This window comes from Apus apus, chromosome 3, assembly GCF_020740795.1.
Source record: "Apus apus isolate bApuApu2 chromosome 3, bApuApu2.pri.cur, whole genome shotgun sequence".
NCBI lineage: Eukaryota > Metazoa > Chordata > Aves > Apodiformes > Apodidae > Apus > Apus apus.
The window spans coordinates 93154282-93181104 of NC_067284.1; the positions used below are offsets into that span (position 1 = coordinate 93154282).

Here is a 26823-nt window from a genome sequence, read left to right on the forward strand (position 1 = left end):
CTGCTTGCTAGTGAAGCCTACTTTGTATTCTACTCCTTCGTTTTATCCTTTTGTCCCAGTGAGTAAATGTTCCTAAAATTCAATAAGCCTGATCTCACATATAACTGCCCAGTATCCAACCCCTTTTCTCTTTCACTCTTCAAGTGTTTCTGCGAACTGAGTCCATCTCCTCTCTTGGGCACATCTACTTTGTTTCCCTGTAGTGGTCTCCCAAGCCTCTACAGATACCCCATGCTTTTGTTGTTGTTCACAAGTTGCATTAAAGCAGCTTCAAGCACAGAAGGCATCCAGGTAACATGGTATTACAGCACCCTATGGGAGAAAAATACCTTAGGACTACAAGCAGGATCAGCTCTAGATTTTTCATGAGCTATAAAATAGCAGCTAATCTGGTTCCCATACTAGAACGCCTCCTTCACATATTTACTCCTGCATCCCTAGTTTTATCCCAAGCCCTCAGTACAACGCAATTACAACTTCAGGAAAGCAGGACAGCAAGGAAATGGACAGCTGCCCTAGTTTTTAGCGGGAACTCATGATTCTACGAACTTTTTGCCTTCAGTTGCAGAAGACTGAACCTCATGACCCAGCAGCACCTATTCACTCCTGTTTTACTCACCAAGTGTTCAGCCCCCTCCTCCTCTGATGATTCACTAGCACATTTGATTTGGCAAGTTGTTTTGAAGCAACACCAGTGACCTAACATGCAGGAGAAGTCATTAAATGGTGCTGCAGTGCAGATTTTTCTAAGCCAAAGGCTGCATGGGAAATGCAGAGTGAGCTGATGTTGAAATCAGGATAACACATGGACGAGCAAAGTCTGACACCTCACTGGATGAGTTTATGCACGCAGTATGAGGTCAAATGTCTGGTAAGGAAGAGCACTAAATAGCTATCTATGGGTCTTAAACCTAAAGTTATGTTCTTGCTAAAAAAAACTCTTACTCTCAAATAAAATTGAAAAAGAAAAGCCTAGATCAAGGCAACATAGGAGAGAAGGAATTTTTTAATTAAAAAGTAGTAATAATCTATTATTATAATTACTATTGCTAATAAACTATTTTACAGAGTTAATATTGTCTGGATCTGATAATTGTCCTTACCCTGAGGTTAAATGGATGTTGGTCCTTATAAATCAATACAGGTTTGTAACCTGAAGTCACTGTTGGGACTGTAATGTCAGGAGAAATTCAAATTCTGCCTGGACACATGATTTCCCATGCTTTCCAGCAACTTCAAGGATGATTAATGGACTGGAACACCTGCATTATGAGGAAAGGCTGAGAGGCCTGGGGCTTTTTGGTCTGGAGAGGAGAAGACTGAGAGGGGATCTAATTAATGTGTATAAATATATGTGGGCTGGGTGTCAAGAAAGAAGGGACAACCTCTTTTTACTTGTGCCCTGTGATAGGACAAGGGGCAATGGATTCAAGCTAGAGTAGGAAGTTCCACCTCAACATGAGGAAGCACTTCTTTAAAGGTTACAGAGTACTGGAACTGGCTGCCCAGAGAGACTGTGGAGTCTCCCTCTCTGGAGACTTTTAAGACTTATCGGTCACATTTCTGAGTGACCTGCCCTAGATTCAGTCCTGCACTGGCAGGCAGGTTGTACATGATGATCTCCAGAGGTTCCTTCCAACCCCTAGCATTCTGTGATTCTGTGATTCATTCATCTCTATTCTCTAGTATAGAACAACCTAACCATTTCAGAACAAAACATGCCCAGCAAAACAAGAGAGTGTCTTCACATTTCCCAGCATCCCGAACAAATGATTGAGTCTGATTTGGTAATCCACTCAATTCAAGGTTGCTTGAATGGCCACACCACAGCAAAGGGGGTCACAGCATGGGAGAATCATTAACTGAACTTACCTGCCTTGTTTGTTTGATGCTGCCTCACTCCAGTGCGAGTCAATAAAACTTTGTGCACCAGCACACACAACCTCCAGCACCCGCCAGCTGGGCCACAATGGAGATTAGCAAAGCTGCCTTTCTCTTTCTTTTCTTGCTCAGCTCAGGTAAGACTCCCTTGCCGTCTGCTTGCCTAGATGATATGGAAGCCAAATGCTTTCAAGCTCCATTTGGTGAAGGCAGGTTCCCAGATCTCAGTGTCACCACTTACCTGGAGTTGGGGCTCACTGGCCAGAGAGAGCTGCTGCTGAACAAAGCAAGAGCTATGGTAGCTCCAGTGTTGTGTTCTTTAGAGACATCAGAAAAGCAACAGCCTTTGTGTCTGTGTGGGGATCTAATGGCTCCCTGAGAATGTACCTCATGGCCAGAAATGGGGGCACTCTTGGAAAGCAGCCTAGTGAAGGCTTGCTACGGGCAGGGCTTTTTATCAGCAGCTTTTTTATCCTAGCATTGTTTCTTTTCTCTGTTATTGCCAAGTTCTGTGATCCTTGCTTTGACTGAAAATGTGTCATCATTGTGAAAAACAAAACCACAAAGAAAAGAAAAAAATGTTCTATGCACTAGAGAGTTTCAGTCCTTTACATAACCACAATCTTAACAGGAAATTATTCTTTCCATGTGATAGGGAGGCCAAAATCTGCTCAGTATTAGTTTCTGCAGTATTTTTGGTGCTGCAAGACTTTTTGTGGAAGATAATATAAAATAATTTGTAACATACAAGAACTATGTAAGGCTCTTTACAGGGTTTAGTATTCTTACAGAAAATTTGAATATATATTCTCTATCCTGAAAACCTTAAACTTCAATGAACTGTGGGATTCAGGTGGCTTATCTTCTTTCAGGCCTTTTCTATGACTACACAGCCTGTTGTGGTTGCAATTAGAAACATGGTTCTGAGTGTGCCAACACACATAAAAAAACACCCCATAACACACAAGCAATTTACACATGTAGTTCTAATATATAAAAAAAGTAAAAGAAAAATGTATGGATAGATTTTCACTATAAGTATTAGAGAAGTGCTCAGCATAAAAGAAAATTCTAGATATTATTTAATTTGAATAATGATCATCTTAATTTAAATTCTATTTTCTAAGCTTTGTTTTTGCAGAGGAAAGACATCATTAAAATAAACTAATCTTCTCAAATAAGTAAGAATTTGATACAGGAGAGGAAAACATAGGATTGGGGCTTTTGTCTGCAACACTCTGCTTTTATTTGCAAATCCTTTATCAGATGGTGGTAAATACTTGCATTTCTGAATAAGGCAGTAATACATCTTTCTAACACTGAAAAATTCCATAGATGTAAGAAAAGTGACAGTAATAAAAACTGCTGCATTTTTATTAAGCCTGCATATATTTATTTTCTTTTATTTCTGTCACTAAAATATTATACCTAGTCATGTAATTATAACAGAAAAGGGAGGAAATATTTTTATTACTCAAATCAATTATGACCCTGTCAACATTTTAAAAATCAAATGCTGCAATTATAATTACAATATTATTGCAAGGTGTCAGAACAGAATTAAGGTTGCATAGAAGCTGTACCATAATAGGAATTCTTTACTTGTATTTCTTGTCCTTGTGGAGAGCATTGCAGCATCCCTATGATATTGTTTTAACCTAGTTTAATGTTTACTGTCAAAACTTATTTCTTCTTAATGTCATTTTCCTTTTGAAACAAGTAATAGAATCAGTGATTCCTGAGCCTGCCACATGGAATCTTATTGTAATCTTTTTTCTTTTGGTTTGGGTTTTTTTGTTTTGTTTTTGTTTGTTTGTTTGTTGTTTGGTTTGGTTTGGTTTTTTGTTTTGTTTTTGTTTTTTTTAGCAGCTATCCTTTTCTTTCATGCATACTGTTAAACTGTCCACCCTTAGGGCCAAACTCTTCCCTACTTACATGCAGAAAAAGCCCTCCAGTAACACCTCTAGATTTGCAATGGCATGAGAGGAAGCATAAATTGGTGTTTGGGCCTGTTTTCTCAGCTCCATCTTGTAGGTGCAAAATGATCTTACAGAAAATAGTTGCAGGCTGAGCTAGCATGAAGGTGAAGAAATTAGTCTGTAGCAGGAGGCATTTGAGCCTACTTCACACTACAAAACAGTGTTAGGAAAGGGAGGAGTAGTTGCCTTCCTGAAAGACATTTCACTAACCATCCCTGTAGAGCCCCCCGGTCGCAGGCTGGGGGTCTGGGTGGGACCAGGCTGCTTTTTGTCACTCCCACTGGCATTAGGCTATGGCTGAGAAAAAGAAGGGTCAGAAGGAGACGAAGGAAGAAGAAGTTCCTCTCTTCAGCATGACTGTCATGCCTGAGTGGGAAGTCAGGGTCTGGTTCATACCCTGGATGCCTTTTATTCAGCAATTGCATAAAGCGAGGCACAAAATCAGAGCACAGAGCAGGACTGAGATGTGTTGCAAAGACAGCAAGCCAGCCATCTGTTCGGGGTTGAGACCATGTAGAATGGATAACTCCCAGAGCCAAATATTTGCCAGTAGGATCATATGCTTGTCGGATAAAGGAACTGTAGAGAGCACAGGACTCATGCAACTCTGTGACCCTGCAGCTGGAAGTCATGAAAGTCAGTTTTGTGAGCTATAGCTGAACAGTCAAAGGTTTCACAGCTGTAACAGAAAAAGAAAATATTAAACAGCGAAGTCCTTTACAGGAGCGATTGTACTTGAAGATGTTTTTATTTTACCACTAAGCATAGCTTTACTTCTTAGCATCCTATGTATTTCACTTGCAGCAGTAGCTCAGAGGTTGCTAGGTGAATTTATTTACCTGTTTAATATCTTGTGTTAGTTGACTGCAACGGAGGGCAACATCTGCTACCTTGATTACTAAGTTCAATACAGAGCTTTTGCAAAAATTATAAAAGAGCGTTTGAAAAGAGGCAGCTATGGGGTGGCTGATAAAACTGAGATTGTTCCACATGGGTAGGTATCAGCAATGAACAGTCATAGTTTCACACCCTTCCTGAGCCCCATTTCTCCCGAAGGATGAGCAGTCACTATTGTCTTTAGTGGTGAAGTGAAACACCTCATTTCTTTTTGCATCTTGGGTCATCTTTTCTGTTCCCATCACTTTATACCCTAGGTTTGTGTTACTTATTATGACTTCCAGAATGATACAAAGCACTGTTCAAGCCACTTTTCTGTCCTGTCTTACATGGAGTTTTCAGTGATGCTGCCCTTAACCAAACCAGGAAAGCAAAATTTACCCCTATTTTTGTCACCATTAATCCAAGTATTCCAGCAATTAAGTGATGATATTACTCAACTAGATGACAAATAATTTAACATGAGAGTTTGAAATAAATCACATCAGCATTGTTACCTCTTTATGCTTCTCCTTTTAGTGCAAGGAGACGTACTGGACAACTACGTGAGAACAGAGGGAGCTTGGCTGCTCAATCCAAGAAAGCAAATTTATAAGGCAAATAGTGAAGAAGAATGTGCAGAGCGATGTGAAACTGAAAGCAAATTTGTTTGCAGGTAATTTCCACTGGTTTTCGTATATATCTTTCATTGCAGACGACTGAACAATCTGCCTTATTTATCAGTGGTATGAACTTTTGAGGGATTTGTTAGGAGTATGTGTGTCTGAGTTTTGAAGGAAAAACAAAAAATGTATAGATGCAGAATGTCTGGGACATATGGATGAAGAGAGCAGAAATGGAGAAATCAAAAAATTATGTTGAGCTTTTATTGGAAAACATGGTATCTTGATGCACAGATTAGAGCACTGAAAACTGACTTGACATGGGTTTATTAAGGCTCTTGCACTCCTTTTGCAATAAAGAGTCATACTTTATTGCTTGGAAATTTAGGACAGCTGAGTGGGACACCCACTGAGTGCCTTGTTGCTGATGCTTTTTTAGTTAAGAAACGCTAGCCATAGAACTTACTTAACCTGTCAGGAGTTATCTTAGATGCTGTTGTAGAGGTTACATCATCCATTCCAGTTCTGCAGACTTGCAGGCTAGGTACTTGCTGAAAAGACAAACGGCTGTGTTTTCCAAAGTGCTTATATTGCTTCACATACAATGACTCTGAACAGTTATCACAAGGTAATTTAAGGTTCTGGGTTGTTGTGTTTTACCTGCTCCTTGGTAACTGCTGAATACTGTAGAATGTCTTGCTTCTTGACTGACCACTACCTGATTTTTTTAAAAGTAATTTTAAGGTCCCTTTTGCGTATCTCCTCTCCACTGTGTTCTGTGAAGTCTATGGCAAGTTATAAACCTTCTTTTTTATCCCTTGTCACAATTTGTTCATGTAGCTCCCTTTCAACCTAGGTGAGATATGAAGATTTAGAAGTCAAAGTCACCACTGAAAATGGGAGCTACAATACTCAGTGATTTGTGAAACAGCACTCAAATATCCCTGAAGTGCAGTGCTTGCTAAAATTACAACTGAAGAGTAAAAAAAGAGTTTAGGAAAATAATGCCCATGTTCAGCTGTTTCTTACATTGCTTTCTCCTCTTAATTTAACAGGGCCTTCTTATTCACCAGTAAAGACCAACAGTGTATAACACTGGCTGAGAACACCAAAACAGCAGTGTTATTCAGAAGAACAAATGCAGTTCTTTATGAAAAAAGAAGTATGTCTATGTCTTTTTAATATTATTTCATTAAGATTTGCTTTCCAGTGGGACTCACATAAACCTCTTGCAAACAGGGGCTAAGCCTTTATGGGGTCAGACAAAGTAGGTGGGTCAAGCCTTACATAACACCTGTTTTTTGCCACATTGCTGATGTAGCAGTGCTACCAATCTTTTTTCCCAGATGGGTGCTCCTGTATCTTTTCTGCTCCCCAAATCCTAGGGCCCACAAGGCAGGTAAGAGCACTGTTGCTTGGGCAAAGCAGAAAGTGCTGAGATTAAGGGAGGGGCTGAAGGGTCCCTTCTCTCCTCCTTTTAACCCAGCCAATAACCTATAGATGCATCTTCTCTGCCTCTGCTGAGGGTTCTAGGAAGAGCTACTTGTTCTGACAGTGATTTCTACACAGATCCTTGCCCACTGGAAAACTGGTGGCACTACCAAATAATTTAATTTGTATCACTAAAGAAAATTCAGTTTACTTGAGTGGGACTCAATTCAACTTTTTTTTTTGTTGCACATGTTGTTAGAAGTATTAGAGTGTTTACAATGTTTCAGATAAAAATTATCTAATTCTATAGTATTGGTATATAATTATATTATGTCTGTACTCTTAATTGATTTGGTGAAACTTTTATCTTAATCTATATATTTATAGTATAATTACTTGATGTGGTGAATTTTTGTATTCTTTTGTGCATGTTTTATTTCTGTTTTGTCACAGATGAGGATTATGTGACTTACGTGTATCGGATCGCTTATTCTTTCTGAAAATAGGAAATCTGTCTTTAAGAAATTGTAACTATCCAATTTTTTATAATTTATTTTTAAAATGTATTGTCTGATGCCAGCTGCAGAAAAAGGCTGGGTTTTAAGGCTAGTTTTGAATTATATAATCAAGCACTGAAGTCTTGCTATATAGAGGGAAGAAGGAATGTTTTCTTTTTAATATAGTGTAGTTCTCTGACTTTACTAATACACAAGAGAGAAAAGATCTCCTTTCTGATCATTCAGACATATAAGATAATGTGATAAACTTTGATTAGAATTACTACTGTTCTGTGCTAAATGAATTCCTGAACATTGCCCTTCAGATTTGAAACTTTTTAAAAAACATTAATGCCTTTGAGTATATTCAGAAATTGGGAAATATAGTATCTACCAAGAAGTTGATCTCCTCCAACAAAGAAAGGTGTATAAAAAATAAACCAGACTCTCAGCTGCTGCAAATCAGGCAATGGTTTCAGTAAGTCAGTTTCTAACCAAAAGTCAAGAATCCAAAACTGCATCCCTGTTGGCCTGCAAACGATTCTAAGATAAGATAATGTTATGTTTATAGCTGCTCTGAGAAGATTTTGTGTATTAGTTCAATAGCTTTAGCTGGATTGCAGCTGAGCATCTAAATGAGATTTGTTCAGACACTGGATTTAAGGAAAATAATTTTACACAGGGAGAGTGGGTAAACACTGGACCACATTGCCCAGAGAGGCTGCAGAGCCTTTGCCCTTTCAGATATTGTCTGGGCAAAGCTTAAGCAGCCTCAGACAGCTCAGAATCTGGCCATGCTTTTTATGGGGGTTTGGACCAAAGGCCACTGAGGGTCCTTTTCAGGCTGATATTTTCTGAAGGCTACAGCCAGCGGTCTGTCCTTCTTTCTTTCTTTCTTGTTTGCTTGCTTGCTTCTTTTTATATATGTATAAAACTGCTAGGTAATTTGATGTATTGAACATAAGATTTTTTATATATCTATCCAGAAACTGCTGGGAATTTTCTTGAATCATGATTAAGTAATGCCAAGAAATCTTCTGCATTTTCCATTGTAGAAGGAAAACTGAATGGATCAATTGCCAAGTAGCAAATTTTAAAGACTGAACAAATAACTGCCCTGTAAATAATCTCTACTGGTTTTGCTTCAGTACTATGTTCAGGAGCTAGACTGTATTTCTGGTTTATTTTTGAGACATCCCTTGAATTTGCTGAAGTTAGAAACTGGATGGGAGTATTGCAATATGCAGTAAGGATTTGTTATGGCATCCTTTCAAGCCTTTTGAGGTTATAGGCATGGATTTTAGTTTGCTGAAAAGCAGAACCCATTAGTACAAGTGTGAAAATCTGTAGCTTCATGTAACGGAAATGTCAAAAAATTGCACATCTACTCAGAGAAAACAAAAGATGGACCTAGGTATCATGAACATGAAAACAAGGCCTATTCATTTGCAGACAGTCTCAAATAATTATGTGTCTGTCCTAATGTTGACAATAATTTAATCTATTTTTACAGAACAGAAAGGAAAATGTAGCTTTTACACAGGCAGGTGACACCACTCTCTCCAACAGCTGCTGCTGTCCTGACAGTTCAAGGAAATTCCTCTCAGATGTGCAGATGCTTTGCAATACTATTACTGAAACCAACTTTTTTTTTTAGATTAAGTAATTACTTGATGAGACCTAACTGCTTTTTAACATTGTGTTCAAAGAAAAGTATGACAATTCACAGTATAAAATTCACAGTTTTAAAAAATATTTTTTCTATCTTATGTGCTACAAAAGAGAAAGTTAACCTTCTCTGGTATATAGAAAAGGTAATAAGAATTAAAGCTAACATTTGGCAATTGTTACCCATATATCTGTTTGTAAATGGTTAACCCAAGGGACATGGGCTGAGTTTGGGGATCTAAGTTAGTTATTTGTCATCAGACAGAAAAAACCCAACAACCTAAAGGTTATATAAACGGTCAAAAGTTTATGCAAACAAAAAGAGTCAGCACTTGACTGATTCGGTTTTGGGGGGTTTTTATGTTAATTTATTGCAAAATTGTTTGAGGTATCCAAATGGCTTCCAGCTAAGTTTCTAGTGTAAACTTGCCAATATATATGCCTTGAAATAAAGACATGTCTAAGGGAAGATCTATAAATTCAGATCTAACCTCCCTATCAGCCCACAGAAGAGCTGGACCTTATTTCAGATTCAAATACTAATTCTTTTCACTTTTTACAAGACAGATGTGTGTCAAACAACACTATTTCCCCAGATTTATGTTAATCTTCTGCTTGTATGTCAACTTTGATATAACTTTGATGCTGTGAAAAGCTGATGCAAAACTGGGTGTCCACAAATGTCTGATTTGAACACTACTTAAAAACACCAAGACAAGCTAGGTCACAACCTAAGAGACAGCCTGCTTCATCGCAGCTCAAAAGGAGACACTGTCTGATGAAATATGCCCTGTGCATAAAGAAATGTCAAATGAGTTTCCTGGTTAGTTTTCTGAGGCAGAGGATATGTTGCCTGGCAGTGACTGTCCCAAAACTGCTGATAGACAAGGTCTGAGGGAACGTGTCAAGATCAGGCCCATTGTTAAGCCTGCTGTTCTCTGGCAGGCGCCAGTTCTTTGCTGGAAAAGGTTCAGTCCTTCCAGGAAAATTTTAAAGGCTGCAATGGGGTCATGATTGCTCTTTTCTCCTGGAAAAAAAAAAAAAAAGTGACATCATTGAGCATTCAGTTCTCATTTAATTTAATGATAAATAATTTAAAACCATTTAATGCTTTAAAGGCTACGGATACAAAACCCACATTTATTCAGCGTTAAAATTCCCCTTGACTTACATGAAAACAGGATTTTATTATTAATTCTTTCACTCCTCCTTTTTCTTTTTTTCATGAAGGTACTATGGAGTTCCAAAATCTAAGAGTACAAAAAGAGATTGATATGCACCTTCAACAAATGATCCATTTTATATTGTACAGCAGAGAGTGATTGTTTTAAGATATTGTAAATTAATTAAATCTCATTCATGACATGGTGAACTTTAATGAAATAATGTAATCCATATTTGTATGAACTTAAAAAAAATTGCCTATTTTACCTGGTAAAGTGTGTATGTATCTGGGATTCTGTCCTGCTGTCATCTTCAACTGAATTCAGGTGGTTCTCTTTAAAGGTTTGATTTTAATTACTGTGGTTAACTGTAATAACATCATAGGAGGCAATGAAAAGAGTTACAGTGCTTATTTAAATGCTAAAGGCATATTTTATTATTTAAATCTACTATAGTATGTTCTCAAAAGAACTGCATTTTGTTACACATTTCTCTGGAATACTGCTTTGGAGGTTTCTGGCTTTCACACAGATTTTTTCAATACTAATTAATTCAGTTTAAACATCAGATAACTAGTAGGCTTTTACAGAGTGAGCTGTCAATTTAATGGCATAAGAAAGTAAAAATGTGACCAAATCTATTTAAATGTATGAGCATGAAAATAGATTTTGTATAAATCAAATTGATGTGTTACTGGTTAATTGAGAGCATATAATTTCAGTTTACCTTCTAGAATGCAAGAAGGGAAAAGGGGTGGATTACAGAGGAACAGAAGCTAAAACTCAGAATGGTGTGCCATGCCAGAAGTGGTCTGATAATGCACCCCATAAACCAAAGTAAGACATTCTCATATATGTTTAGATGTTTTTTTCTGAAATTTTGCTAAGCCATTTATATGTGCTAAGTACCCTTATAAGCAATTTGTTTGGTGTTCAATATCTTTGTACAACATATTTTCCTACACTTAAAATAGAATAGAATCATAGATTAATTTTGGTTGGAAAAGAGCTTTAAAGTCATCAAATCCAAACATTATCCTAGCACTCTGACTGTTAACCTAGCACACTGACATTTATCCTGAATAAGATAATTCTCTGACTTGAAACACAGAGTCCTGCAATGATGGGTCTTGTCAGTTGTATTTAAGTTTTGTCATCCTTACGTTAACAAGATGCTTGACAGGGAAGGACCTGGTTCTGTTGAAATAAGAATTTTCCATTAATTTCACCAGGGCAAGAAGTTCTTTTGGCTAAAGGCATAACACGTGGCAGATGAGATAGAGGTACATCATTTTATCAGTGAATCCACAGACAACAGGTCAAGGTTTTTTTTATTCAATCAAAAAATATCAAACTGAGTTTATTTAGTAACCTTCTATTGAGATGGCACAGCATTCAGGTTACAGAGAACTCTCCCATTTCAGCAAATATCTCCCCAGGGAACATGTCCCAGAGGAGACACTTCTCTGAACACTAAAAAGTACGTTGGCTGAGAAATAAGTTACTGGAAACTATAAACAGCTGGAGTAAATGCAAGTATTAAAGATGTGCCTGGCCTTAGAGGAACCGTATTTCCCCAAGTCAATACCTATGGCAGTTATAATTCCTCAACAATGGCACACAGACGCAATTAGGAGACTTCTATTTAACAACTACTAAAAAGTGCTCCTCAAATAAAGATTTCACATTCGGAGTCCTCAGCTGAACAGTGGGGATGTCTTCCTTATTCTCTAATCACATTTAAATTCTGTTGCAGTTACACACCTGAAAAATATCCTAATGCAGGACTGGAGGAAAACTACTGCAGAAATCCTGACAATGATGAAAAGGGACCCTGGTGTTACACAACAGATTCTGCCACCAGATTTGATTACTGTAGCATCCCTGAGTGTGAAGGTCAGGATAAATGCAAAAATTTCATTCCATTTTTGGAAGATATGTTCAAGAATGTGAAGTTATTCAGATAACTTTAGTTTTAATCAAGTATTTGTTCCAAACTTGAATTTAGTTCAACCTGAAACTTTTCAAAGACATTTTAAGCACCAACAAGGAAGACCCATAAAACAGCTTTACAAACCCTTTTTTTCCCCTATGCAAAAAAAAAATATTGTATGGGTGCATTTACATAATTACAGCTTAGTAGATTGGATTTAGCTCTTTTAAAAAAAAAATATAGCCTATAATGTTGGAGTTTTTTTAAATGGAATGCTATAAATGCAATTAATTGGTTGAAGCCGAAATGAAGACCATCCTTCAGCCTCATGCTCTGATCAGCCTTTTGAGTTTCATGTGACATGTGTATGAGTGTTTATGGACCAGTTTCTCAGGGACTTTCTGTCTCTCTTGTCCTCATTCTGCCTTGCTCCTATAGTAGAGTGCATGCACTGCAGTGGAGAAAACTACCACGGAGTAGTTGCAACTACGGTGTCTGGGCTTGAGTGCCAGCGCTGGGACTCCCAGAAACCTCACTCTCATGGATACCTCCCAGAAAAGTGAGTCAAACTCTACCATGGGTTGTTTACTCTCAAGGGTGGCCTAAAGACCACCCTGCACCAGACAGAGTAATTGTTACAGACGTTAGTAATATTTTATTTTTTTTACTATTTTTCTATTCAGTTTACCAGAGAAGGATCTGAAGATGAACTATTGTCGTAATCCTGATGGTGAACCTCGGCCCTGGTGTTTCACTACCAGCCCAACTAAACGCTGGGAATATTGCGACATTCCTCGTTGCAGTGAGTCTGACTTCTAGGCTTCTAGACAAGGACATCTAGACACAAAGACATCTAGACAGCTTCCACTCAGGGTGATAGAAGGAGCTAGAACAAATAGAAGAGGCTCCAAGTTTAAAGAAAGAATGAAAGACTGAAGACTTTAATCTCAAAAAAAAAAAACCAACACAAAAAACTTTGAAATTACCCTCCGATAGCCCTTTTGAGACTACACATTTCTGTCTTGGGCGTTTCTAATGATATTACCTGGAGCACATCTCTCTTCCGTGATGTGTTTTTCCATGACCAAATATTTCTGAAGTTTCTTCTGATGTTCCACTTTTGATTCCAAACAGTGTCACTCTTCCTGAAAACCTTTTGGCTTTTGTTTTGTACTTCCAAATCAATTCTCCACTTTTTCAATTTCCTTTTCCACTAAAGGCCTGTCCTTGCCACGATACTTTTCCTTGGGGCTTTTCACCAGTCCTCATCCTTGTCTCTAACTCTCCAGTACCAGTCAGAGTACATCTCCTTACACCTAAACCTGTAGCTATCATTGATGGGCCTGCCACTTTCACCAAGCTTTCTCACAGTATTACCACTTGTTCACTCTCCAGCTTTGTTCTGATGGGGCTTGGTTGTGTTGTATCCTGGCTGCTGTAAAGGGGCAAATGCCCTTCTGGTAGTCTGTGAAGATGTTAAAATGGAAACAAAAAAGATTATTTTTTTTTTAGATCTTTTCTCTGCCTTTTGGAATTTCCAAACATTTTGGTCTTTAAACCTTGCCTGCAAAGAAAGCTAAAAAGCCCACTTAATTATAAAGCTCAAAGTATTTTTGTTCTTGGTTTTTTTTTTTTAATATGTCTAGAAGACACTGCTAAAATTCAGTTCCTTTTTCTGCAATAGCTACACCTCCACCAGCTCCTGCTCCAGGGCGACAGTGTCTATCAGGAAGAGGAGAAGACTATCGAGGCACAATATCTGTTACTGAATCAGGAAATACCTGTCAGCACTGGAGCTCTCAGTCTCCTCACAGACATGCTCGCACTCCTGAAAACTATCCCTGCAAGTAAGTGAAACCACTCCATTATTCAGTATCTGTGACAAACGCCAAGGCACAGATTTAACCCATTTTTCTCCAACAATGTTACAAAGTTATTTGGCTTCACCAGCATTCATTACCTGCTGGATTTCATCCTTTAAATTTTTTTGCACATTTCTTTTTATTCATTTATTTGTTCTTAAATACTAGTATCTCCTATTTGGACTTTCAAGTTCTGCTTAACTGACTTTTTTTCCCCTTTGGTTCATCCTTTTGCTCAGGTGAATCAACGTGGACTAAGAAAGTTACAACTATGACATTCGCTTTGGGTTAGATTCTTTCACCCTGTGTTTCTGCTGTGCTGCTCTTGGCCTCAAAGAACTACATGAAATACAATCTCTAATTTCAGCCATCAATCTAGAAGGTGTCTGGTGTGGCACAGCCAAAACACCAGTGCGTTGCAATTATTCGGCTAGTCAAGGGCATCAGTAAATTACAGCAGAGCTTCCCACCAGTAAATACAACAACAAACCAAGCAGAAAGGTGCATTCCCCTGTTGTTCATAACCTTTACTAGGTTTCCACGATAGGCTTTACTTAGCCAAGTTTTCTGTTTCAGGAACCTAGAGGAAAACTACTGTAGAAATCCTGATGGTGAGAAGATGCCCTGGTGTTACACCACCAACAGAACTGCCCGGTGGGAATATTGCACCATCCCCTCTTGTGATGGGGCAGAGCCAGAGGCCCCTGGTAAGAACAACAGGAGACATCTGGAATTGAAGGGTTGTTGTGGTTTATTATTGCAAAATCTTGGATGACCGCTCACCTGTATTGTTGCTGTCACTCTCAGTGTTGCTATGTATCAGTTGAACTCCTGAGCTTGGTGTGGAGCCCAGGCAGATATGTTCAGTCTGGTAGATAAGTTCAGAAGTTTTTAAGTCATCTACTGACCCAGGTCAGGAAAATACTGCAGTAGCAGAGGTCTTTTCCTTTTGCCAAGTGGTGGTTCACTCCACCTCTAAATTTTTTAATGTTTCATGGAAAAGTTAATTAGCTTTATATACCAGCTCCTGAAAAACTCAGTCCAAAGCAAAACCTAAGATAATTTAAAAGCACTGAGCAGAGAGTTCATAAAAGGCATTAAAAAGAAAATTTTATTTGCTCAAGGCAGGCTTGTTCCACACAAACATTTGTGGCAAAGCCATCAACGTTCCCCTACCCTGAAGGAGTTTTGATCCATATGTGAACTATTTGGATCACTAGCTGAAATGAATCCCCATGCATAACAGTAAAATTGATGCACAAGTGCTTTTAATCTAGCATATCATAATTTTTTTACAAACATTTTTGGAAATCTTCCTTTTGGTCTACAGTCTGAGAAGGACTCTGCTACAGAGAGCGTGCTGTGGTGGTCAGTGAGATAGTCTGCCTTGCTGTTTTCTATTGGCTTTCTATGTTCATGGGTAAATATCAAAGTATTAAGATGCAAGGGACTGGTTTCTGTTATTCACTACAGCTGTTGATGTGCCTGAGCAGGCTCAAATTGCTGAGGAGTGCTATGAAGGCAATGGTGTGACTTACCGCGGCACAGCCTCTTTCACTCTCTCGGGAAAGAAATGTCAAGCCTGGAGCTCGATGTCACCGCACAGACACAATAAAACGGCAGAACATTTCCCCAATGCGTACGTGAATTCCCCACTTCCCTGTTTCATTGGACAATGACCATTCAGGAATTCATTTTGATTTGCATCATCTTTACAACACAATGATTTTAAAGCTGGAAAGGGAGTGTACTTGATACAAATAATGCCCTTCTTAATTTTTTTTTATGTGGTAACAGTTTCTACTAACCTCATCTTGAAACAAACCACAGTTGTCACTATTATGCTTTAGACTAATTAACTGTGTCCTTCTGCAGTGCTTCTAAAGGAATCAGGATTTATCATAAATTTTCCTTTATACTGAGATAAATTGGTTTTACACAATAGTTTATTAATGAATTTAAGACTTTGATTCCTAGTGAGGAAGAGATGGGTTATTTTCTTACTTCTAATATTTACCTTTTTTTATTTATTCCAAAATGAAAAAAACTATATCTTCTTAAAAGCTAATCAGTGTATTTGAAAAAGTAAAAGGAATTATCTTTAATATATGTATGTGTATTTGCTTATCTGGATTTTTAAATTGTATTCTACCATAAACATTAATCAGTTAATAAGTATTTGATATATTGAACTACTCTGCATGTGTTTCTTGATATGTTTTTTATGCTGGAAAAAGGATTTATGTTGCACTCTGTACATGACAAATCATACGTGCTAACTAAAATGTTCTTTCAAGCTCTCCTCAGAGCAGTGCTATGTGTGGGAATATAATCTGTTTACACTTGTAGGGACCTGAAGCAGAATTATTGCAGAAACCCAGATGCTGACAGTCGCCCCTGGTGCTACACCACCGACCCCAGTGTGAGATGGGAGTATTGCAACCTGAAGAGGTGTGATGACCATGGATCAGTGACTTTACCAAAACCTCCTCAGACAACACTGGAGCCAAATTCTGGTGAGAATACTTTCCACTTCCCCCAAAGATGCTCATAACCAGCAAGCTGTTTTTTGTGGAAACATCATTAAGAATTTAATTATGAAATACAGATAAGGACTGAATTTAATATAATACTGGATCCACCCTCCTAATTTTCTGAATTTTCTTGTAGAATTTTATAGCAGAGTTTCTACGTTTGATTTTTAGATTAATACCACAACTTTTATCTACTACATCTGGTAATACTGGAAACACAAAGAAACAGCTGGCTACTAGTCTCCACGCTACTGTGGGAGGGCTGCTCGCAATGACAGCAAATATAGAGGTGATGGCATTTTGCTGGCAAATGTTCCAAAGAAGTATTTTCTCGTGCCATGCATTCAGTTTTCCAGGGCTCCCTTTCCCACCTACCAGAGGACAGCTGGCTTTTTTCAGTTCAGATGCAACTTTCTTGTGCAGTAGAGGGTTAGAGCACTGCAGCTTCCTTTTTTTTTTTTTTTTTTTTTTGCTATGACAAGTTCTTCTGGTTAGAAGGTGAATAAATTTAACTGAACAGGTACATCAGCTTTTTACCTACTGTAAAATGTGGCAGTGGACACATATCAGTGTCCATAAGGACGAGACTTTATGAGGGCATGGTCTTTGTGGTCCTGGTTTCTGGAGTCAAGGGGGGTCAAGTGAATTTTCTTTAATTTATTACTTTCATGATCATGAAGAAACATTTAAAATGCAAGGAAATTAAATATGATTGTTAGCCATCACAGATATTATGTTGTCCTTCTTTCCTTGTATATATATAATGCAGGATGTGTAAGCCCTAGTAGAATTTCCTCAAATATATTACTCCTTCACCACCACCAAGTATGAAAGTGGCCCAATAGCTCACAGCTAACAATAATTTCCTTTTCCTCTTTGTTCACAGATTGCGTTTATGGTAATGGTAAAGACTATCGTGGCACAGTAGCAAAAACTGCAAGGGGCAGGACTTGTCAAGAGTGGAGTTCTCAGAAACCTCACAGCCATGACTATTTCACTCCTGCGACTCATCCAGGTGCAGGCCTGGAAAAAAATGTAAACAGTTGTTCATTTAATACTTGCTATAATTGAGCTTCCCCCTTGTTCTTCATGGTCACTCAGCAAGCATTTCCTGCCAGGTCTTTGTAAATTAATTTACTTTGCTCGGTTCAGTTCAAGAACATATTCAATTCAAGATCATGCTAATTCTTGCTGCCATGAGCAATCTGTACTTCTGTGGGACACACAGATACCCAGAAGCTCTGTTAAATGCTTCTGCAGCACAGCCAAGAGACTTCAGATAGGCATTGGCTTCTCCTCATTGCTGAGGACTAACTGGAGTTGGTCTGTGGGCAGCATCTCTGCCTCCTCTGCCAGAAAGAGCCCTTGAGATCATAGGTTTCAGTCATAACAGGTAATGATAGGTGAGATGCTGAGGGATGTCAGTTTCAGTGCAAGTTCCTTGAGATGTATAGCTGATGGACTGCAGCCTACATCCTCTACTATTTCCCCCTCCATCCCTCCGACTTCTGCTGCAGCCCATCACACAAAGAGGTACCTGAATCTGATCCATCCTGTAAGTCTATCTCCACCCCTAAGCTTCATCTCCCTAGTCCTAACACATGTACTCATCACTAGTTCTCTAGACTTGTAACATCCCAGATGTGACATTTACCTAGTTTGTGACAAAATCTGTATGTGATATAAAGAACTTGTTTGATGTTGCCAGCTTGAACTATTTTTTCTCCAGACACATTACTTTAGAGCTTGCTTTAGCCAATCCTCTGATGGTATCCCATACCTTGTATTGAATTCCAGCTCCAGTTCCATTTTTCAGGAGCCCAGAGGTCCAAGCTTGCACTAGTGAATTATCTTTTTTTCTAAACTCACAGAGCAAATAGAAAAATGAAATAAATTTTGACAAATAAAGAGTTGGAAATCACTTATCAGTAAGGAAGTAAAACATATTTCCCAAGTTTAATTTTATTTTATTTTCAAATGTGCTTTGGTAAGGGTTTTTTTGTTTCCTGGTTAATAGCTGGTGTCTTTATTCTTTGGTACAGTATTGCAGGAATCCTGATGGAGATGTGAATGGACCTTGGTGCTACACAACAGACCCAAGAAAAGCCTGGGAGTACTGTGACATTCCCCAGTGCCGTAATTATTCCTTTAAAGACTAGAGTCTCCCTTTCCTATTACCTTTTATGACAACTGTAGGACGTTTGGTGATTAATTTGAAAGACTGATCTAAGGCTGTGCCATGGCTTTAGACTGGAAATTAAGGCTGTGGGCAAGTGATGCTCAGAATCGGTGTCTGAAGTCTTAAGTATGGTGCTTATTCCTTGGAAGCCTCAAACCCAGCACAAGATGTACCTGGAGCCCACCAAAGCTCACGAGGGTTTTGCCACGTGTTTCAAAACAGGGCTGTTCCTGCAGAAATTTCTCCTGCTCCTGCCTAGTCATCTGGAATAACTGTGTGTGTGGCCAGACTGATCTAGGGATGCTCTTATCCCAGGAAAATTTTTGCACCCCCTGACGTGTGGTTCTGGTTCTGTCCTGGATGTTACTGCAACTGTGCCATGTCAGATGTCTGGAAAGTGCATCTGACCCTAAATATTTAACCAAATTCCCTTGTCTTTGTAACTAGTAATCAAGCCATTCAGTGCTCTGAATGAGGTGGTGCAACAGAGTATTCAATGATAAAGTTTTACCACATTTTTGTTTGGAGTCCATTCATGTCCATCAACAGCAAAATCTGTGCCAGGAAGAGAGGTAGCTCCCACTCACCATAAGGTTGATTCTCTTGCTGCTCTATCCACTCAGCTGTGAACAGCAGAAAATGTACTCTAATCAAAACCCCAAAATGAAGCAAACAAGAATGTTTTCTTCTTTTTTCTATTTTTTCCCCTTTGAATTGTTCTATAATGTGCAGATGCTGTAAGTGTAAAAATACTACTGCATTAAAAATGCTGGGCTAAGACTCTTAGAGGGGAAAATGGCATTTTCACATGCTTAAGGTATTCATTTTGAAGATCCAATGTATTTTTAAAATTAGTAAATTATTTTGTTCAGCTAAAGAACGGAAAAAATGTTGCTTTTGCCTTTAATTTAATCATTTAGATCATTTTACTGATGACTAATTATGTGTCAATAACAGTTGGTTTCCTATGGCTAAATAAGAACAATCCTTTTTTTTAATAATTCAGAGACATCTGAAGTACCAAAAGATCCTGAGATAAGAGTGGACAAAATTGAATTTTGCATGCTGTACCACCAAGATTAGTTTGCAAACAGCTGCCAGTGCAGCTTTTGCATTGCTGGCATCTGCAACAATACATTTACAGATGTTGGGAGAATTTCTTTCCTCTTTCTCTCTGTTTTCTTCCCCTTTTGGTTTCTCCTGGCTGACTGTAGTTCTATTCTGGTGTAATTTTCTGATCACTGGTTAAGTGTATGTGAAAAAATTTGCTAGGCATTTTAAGGGTTTCAGATGAAGGTAACGTAACAAAATATAAGTGGTGCATGGTATAGAACTGCCTGCAGAGAATCAAAAGATGAAGTGGTAAATGTAGCAGGTTCATCTTCTAGTTTTCTGAGTGCATAGTAGATGTACAGCAAATATGCTAAAGTTCCTTATAGTGATTTTTTTTTTTTCCTTATGCTATAGCTCCTCCCCAGTATGAATGTGGAAAATCCAAGTTCAGGCCAAAGTTGTGTGCTCAAAGGATTGTTGCTGGGTGTATTTCACATCCACACTCCTGGCCTTGGCAAATAAGTCTGCGGACAAGGTACAGCCATTTCCCATTACATTAGACTTCACATTCAGGGAACCTTTGCCTCTCACAGGATGCTACAAAATGTGGTTGCACCATTTTAAACTTGATTTTAATTTAAAAACTGCTCAGGGCTATACCGTATGTGTGCTAGTCTTAAAGAAGGTCATTTAGACAACAAAAAATGCCCTGTTTTGTGATAAATACTATGAAGTCAATACAACAATTATTTGAAAAAAAAAAATCACTAAAAGGTAGAATGAATGTACATCTGTCACTATATCCTATGGAAGAATTGGGATCCTACAAGCAGAAGCAACAGTTTGAAGTATGGCTAGGACAGATCTTAATCAGTCCTTCCATGTGAGCATTTGATTCTACTGGTAAAGTTATTAGCAAAACTAGGAATCAAGGCCAGCTGCAGAACTTTCTGACTGTGATCAGAGCTAGATAAAAGCCTGAATCTCTGAACGGGTATACATTACTGCACATAAGAATTTCCTGTAGTAAAAATACTGGTGAGGCACAAAGATCTAGGTATTTTCATACAAGGCCTTATAAAACTGTCCACACAACACTACTGTCATTGTACAAAATATTGTTCAAGAAAAGTAGAATGCTTGAGTCTTAATGCAAATGCAGAATAATGTCTGTAGTTTGTAAAGGCATACATGTTAGAAAGATTACCTGATGAACGGCAGTAGAATTAACCTCCCAGCCCTAAACTAATGCCCTTTTCATGCCTTGCTGCTCTATTACAGTTATGGCCTGCATTTCTGTGGGGGAACTCTGATAGACCCACAGTGGGTTCTTACTGCTGCTCACTGCTTAGAGAAGTAAGTATCTGTTACAGCCTCCAACAGCACAATTTTACACTAGGTAGAACATCAGAGGAGAATCAAAATGGGCTGAATAGCCAACTTGAGCTTTCTCTCAGTTTGCAAACAGTTGAGACTAAGTGTATTCAGCATTCATTAAAGCAAGTTTTGACTGAAGAAACGAAGACTGACAGTGATAACTTTTGTCAACTTGATTTCATGTGCCATAATACGGGATTAAGAAATTAAGTCTAAGCCCAAACTGGCTTTATTTTTTTGGGCTTGGACAGAACAAGGTGTCCAATAGTACCATAAGTGGTCTATGTCCTGGGTGCATGTTCATCAGCTCACCATGTGCAATCATCTCCAATAGGTCCTCACGGCCAGCTGCATATAAAGTATACCTTGGATTACACAGAGAAAGAGCATTAGAGGAATCAGTACAAAAACGAGATGTTGAAAGATTGTTCAAGGAGCCACGCGGGGCAGACATCGCTCTGCTAAAACTGAGCAGGTACCCTTTCTCCTGAAGTGTTCCTTTGTTCTGACAGGACAAGTTTGTCTGTATTTTAACTAAATAGTGGGTGCTGGTGTTGGGGAAATATGTGTATCTATACACTCTCTGTTCAATCAGTGATTTAAGACCCTCTCGTTCTTCCCTTTCTGCAGAAGGTCCAGTGAAAACCGAGGTAATTCAGTTGCAGGGCTTCAGAAAGGGAAAGGGCTCATTTGAGAGGGGAGGAGGGCTAGGGACAGTGAGCCAGGCTGGCAATGCACTGGGTGACGTCTGCTGAGACGTGAGGCAGAAGCAGCAGAGTAGCAGAAGGCAATGCCTAGAGGAGATATCACTCTGTGTTCCTGCCTACATGGTTCTGTCTTGATATGGTTAAGAGGACTGAAGGCTGCAATGCTAGCATCATGTCCCCCATACTTCTTCCATGTGGTGGGGCGAGATTTCTTCTTCAGCAGGTCTGTCTGGTGTGCAGGCAAATAGCATGCATGTCTGATGCAATACCCAGTATGGCCCTTCTTCCACCTGTTTCCATTCATCAGAAACTCTTGCCGAGACACTGTGCAATCAAAAGGAGTATGTCCATACAGCCACAAGCAGATGTGAACATACAGTGCTTGTGCTTTTATTTCCGTGGCTGCAATACAGGCCTGAAACAGATGCATGGTCAGCACAATAAATGTGCCTCGTCTGAGCTGCACCGAAAGGCAAATTAGACTGCCCTGGGCTCTGACTGCATATAAAATCTTTCTAGAAACTAGAAGGTGGTGTTAAGGGGAAATGTGCTAATGATTGTTCCTGTATGAAACTTTTGTTTGTTTCTTTCAGCCCAGCAATCATCAATAATCATGTAATCCCGGTTTGTTTGCCAAAAGAAAATGCTGTGTTAGGAGGAAGAGAGGAGTGCTATGTGACAGGCTGGGGGGATACAAGAGGTGAGGTAGTGTTAACACATTTGAAAGCTCTGTGTCTGGAGAATGGTATACACTTGTATACAAAGTGTATTTTCTCTTTGCCAAAAGATAAAAGATAGCTTATATCCCTACCAATTTCATTTAAATTCATCAGGTACTGCCTTTCTCTGCACTGTCTCCCTCTGTTTTAGATTCTCCCAAGTCACTCAGAACCATGAAACTTAAACTCTCTAACCCAATACTGAAAGAGGAGACACAGACCTAAGGAGCTGCTAACTCTTATACCTTAGTCCACCCTAATTTTCTCCTGACAGCTTTTACACAGTCAATAGGAATTTTTTTTGTAGATTCCAGTTATTTCTTAATCACATGAAGGTGAGTTTGCTCATTCTTTTGAATGGTTTTACTCCCAACCAGCCTGGTTCAGATCTCACTCAAATATACTTTCATTTTTAAAACCTCACACACTCTCTTGGTTGAGAAGTGCATCAGTATTTTCTTTGTCTCCTTGTTGGTGCCCATCATGCCATTTTCAGCTGTCTGTTTACTTCCTGCCTCCTGTCTTCTACAGAGAAGAAAACTCGGATACAGACAAATAAAATGGCTTGGAAATTACTCCCACAAATGTCAGTGGGAACTGGATCTATATGGGTGTACTGTGGGAGCAGGAAAGTCAATTAGATCAGTGTGGATTTTGGTGGGTGTTAGAGTGTGATAAGTGCCATGATACTGATAATGCTTAACAATTTTGGTATAGCTTCATAGTATGCATGGAAAGCATATGCATAGAGCGTAAACAGTATGCTTATTTTACTGCTTATCCATACCTCAATGTTTGTTTTTTGAAGATGTTTATTTACCTTTGTAATTTATTGTCTTTTGGTTTTCCTTCCCTTTGCGAAGGAACTGGTGGTGATGGCTACTTGAAGGAAACTGGTTTCCCTGTAATTGAGAATAAAATATGCAACCGCCCTGAATTTTTGAATAATAGAGTCAAAAAAAATGAGCTCTGTGCTGGGAATATTCATGGTGGCACAGACACCTGTCAGGTAAGTGGGTCTGTGAGCATCAGAGTTGGTTGTCAACCCATTCAAATCAAATGCTTTCTGGCCTTTTAAGGCTCAGAATTAGCCGTGGGATGCTGCCACACCATGGGGCATACAAGCTGAAAAATGCATATGGATTCAGCTCTTCCTTTGCTCTCTTGTCTGCTGCTAGGAAGTGGTGGCAGGTAATTTTTCAGAGAAGCCTGAACTATAGGCCACATGGTAATACATGGCTGCCTGAGCCAGGTATATGGAAGCCAGCTTAGAATAACTGATTGACTAATGGCCTGATTTTTTTTCTTTCCTGGAGCACTTTGCTTGCCTTGGCTAAACTATCTCCAGTGTCAAGCCTACTCATTTAACAGCCTGGCACATCTCAGTTAGCAGTCAAGCAACAATGTAGCAGAGTCTACTGCGCAGGCATACCAAGGGCCAAAGCAGTGGCCAATTTCCAAGTGTCAGTGTCAGTACCTCTGAAAATGACACTAGGTGAGACAAAATGCAGACTAGACTTCCCTTTTGCTGAAATGGAAGAATATGGTTGGCAAAAGCTCATCTAACAAGTGTGGTACAAAGGCTTTCTCCAAAAGTCTATGTTCTGAAATTGAGTTCTTCAGTTTCTTTAAAAACATGAATGGGCTTAGAAAAGCTTAACATACTGAATCAAGATGGAAACTTTATTCCATTAAAAGCTGGAGATGACCCTGTAAATAAGTTATCTGTAAAGAAAACTGCCTGCTCCAGCCAGCAGGTCACGGCCACTGCCAGCATTGCACAGCTGTCCTTGTGACAGGCTAGCAGACCATTGAGAGGTGTGCGCTCACGTCTTAAGACCCATGGCTTGAATGCATGCATTCACTTACTTGGTCTTGGATCATCTAGTAACAACAGGATTCTGCAGAGGCATCAGAGAAGGGACTGAGGGAGGAATTGCAGGTTAAGTTAGAATCATGGAATCATAGAATGGTTGAGGTTGGAAGGGACCTTAAAGATCGTCAGGTTCCAACTCCCTGCTATGAGCAGGGACACCTCCCACTAGACCAGGCTGCACAAAACCTCATCCAACCTGGCCTTGAACACCTCCAGGGAGGGAGCATCCACAGCCTCCCTAGGCAACTTGTTCCAGCACCTTACTTTCTTACTGATGTCTAACTTAAATCTCCCCTCTTTCAGTTTAAAACTGTTACCCCTCGTCCTATCACTACCATCTCTGGCGAAAAGCCCCTCCCCAGTCGAGTTATTAAGGGCAATCAGATTCCTTCTCACCAAATCCCCTTATTTTAAAATAAATGTAATACCTGGGTGGTGGAAAGAGATTACTTTACAAAATTGTTCAACAGCGTGCACAGAGAACTATTCTTGCCTAGAACTCCAGTGTTTCCTTATAACTCGTGCAGCCCTCACACAAGATGTACTTCTGTTTCTGTGCCTCCTGTGAGAAGGCTGCTCTTCCACACGGGGGTCTCCGTGAAGGAATCATTCTGTTCTTTCTCTGTTTAGGGGGACAGTGGAGGACCTCTAGTCTGTCTGGATCAAGATAAGTTTGTCCAACATGGAGTCACCTCTTGGGGCCTTGGCTGTGCCCAACCCATGAAACCAGGTGTTTACGTTCGAGTTTCCTACTATATTTCTTGGATTAAGAGTGTAATGGAAAACTACTGATCCTCGGTATGGACTGTCCTCTCCTGGAAAGCAGTATGCACGTTAGACAAGATTCCAAGTGCAATATTAAAGCTACAATCATTCATCAGAAAGTAAAATAAATATGATAATCCGTTTAAAATTTCTATAAATTAACAGTTGTTGCCAAGAAACCCAACTGACAGTGTGTTACCCTCTCTATATATGATCTGTGGTTTGCTCTGTTTGCCAATAGGCTTACCCAGCTCTGAAATACATGACAAAAATCCCAACCTCAACTGTAACTGTGCATCTGCATTTCAATCTTATAAGGACCTACAATAACTTTCTTTTCTAAGGTTGACTTTCTCAAGATGTGTTTCCAGCAAGTGAAGAAAGGAGAATATTTATCATTTTCTATAAGTTGAGCCTTTTACCAATTTAATGTTACAAACTGAAGAAGAATCTCACTGTACATGTCTTATATGCATGTGAAGTTATATTAGATATATCTGATAGCATTAAATATATGGGATGGGGAAAATAAAAGAAGCGAACGCATGTAGTTTGTATTGTCATCGTTTTTATTGACATGGAAATCTGTGTGTCAGCAAAAGTACAAATGTTGCTTCAAAGTTATAAAACAGTGAATAAAAAATAGCTTTACCCTAAAGTTAGTCCATAGTGAAGACAGAGAAGTAACTGTCAATCATTACAGCAAGTAATGACAATGTATATAAACTATTATAAAATTTTATTGTCTGTAGTAGCCATTTGATTCACTATATAACTTTATCTCACTGTATAACCTTATATGTACATTTTTCTTCTTTAAAAGAAAATTTTGTACACATGCCTTTGGTTATACAAAGTGAAAGCTTAGACCTTTAGAAATGCTTTCCAGGGAAACCTTGGCTCATGCTTGCCAAAAATAAACACTTGCTAACTATCAATCACTGCTCCCATCCTGCACACCTTTCATAGCAGCCAGGGAGCTCCCCACATGTGGCTGGGGACTCTGGCTCTGCAGGACATCCTTCCTACATCCCCAGAGTGTTTTCAGTGTACTCCAAAAGATACAGCTACTTCTTGGGCTGGGATTTGTCTAGCCCACTTTCTGCAGTGCAGAGGCTCCCTCCAGACATGCCAAGCTGCACGTAATTTCATTTAGATGGTTATTTGTTTTTTTTTTAATGCATGTACATAGAAATTGGATGGGTTCTGTCCTAAGAGATTATAGACTTAAAGGACAATGAGTGCTATAAAACAGAGTTTAGATGTCTGGGTGATTTTTAAGGCTTCTACACCTGGAATCTAATTCTGGAAGAAGCAATGATCCCAGAGCATTTCCTTCCTGAGCAGGGTCAACTCTGATAAAGCATTCCCTACCCTTCTCTTTAGTTATAGAGATTCACTGGGAACAAACAGTCTTCTGTGCATTTTCTGTGTCTATTCATTTGGATCATTAAGTCAGCTAAGAGGTCCACACAGTACTTCCATAGCAACAGAAATTCTGTATTGCTGCTTGGTCCTTGATTTGTAAAGCTCTTCAAATGTGAATTCTTGCAGGCATGGTTAGTACCTGGCCTGTAGGCAGACAAACCCACCCCTGCTGTCCTTACCAAACCCACCAGAAATGCCTAGACATGCCTGAGCATCCACAGGGGTCCCACCTCATAACATCTTAAAGCATATAAATTGTGATCTTTTCCTTC

The 26823-nt window shown here is 39.1% G+C and overlaps 1 protein-coding gene across 1 annotated transcript in view; it reads left to right on the forward strand.

Moving 5' to 3' along the window:
• The window catches only part of PLG (plasminogen), a 60873-nt gene extending 35204 nt beyond the window's left edge, over positions 1-25669 (forward strand). Inside the window, exons 20-38 of the mRNA XM_051615053.1 lie at positions 1922-2018; positions 5277-5412; positions 6415-6521; positions 10841-10955; positions 11875-12014; positions 12490-12610; positions 12735-12853; positions 13736-13898; positions 14490-14620; positions 15387-15552; positions 16263-16429; positions 17334-17482; positions 18490-18583; positions 20094-20214; positions 20961-21035; positions 21391-21531; positions 22357-22463; positions 23346-23491; positions 24989-25669. Of these exons, the coding sequence (XP_051471013.1) occupies positions 1922-2018; positions 5277-5412; positions 6415-6521; positions 10841-10955; positions 11875-12014; positions 12490-12610; positions 12735-12853; positions 13736-13898; positions 14490-14620; positions 15387-15552; positions 16263-16429; positions 17334-17482; positions 18490-18583; positions 20094-20214; positions 20961-21035; positions 21391-21531; positions 22357-22463; positions 23346-23491; positions 24989-25150 (2457 nt within the window). The 3' untranslated portion in view covers positions 25151-25669. The remainder of the gene's footprint in view (positions 1-1921; positions 2019-5276; positions 5413-6414; positions 6522-10840; positions 10956-11874; positions 12015-12489; positions 12611-12734; positions 12854-13735; positions 13899-14489; positions 14621-15386; positions 15553-16262; positions 16430-17333; positions 17483-18489; positions 18584-20093; positions 20215-20960; positions 21036-21390; positions 21532-22356; positions 22464-23345; positions 23492-24988) is intronic.
• The last annotated feature ends 1154 nt before the right edge of the window (positions 25670-26823 follow it).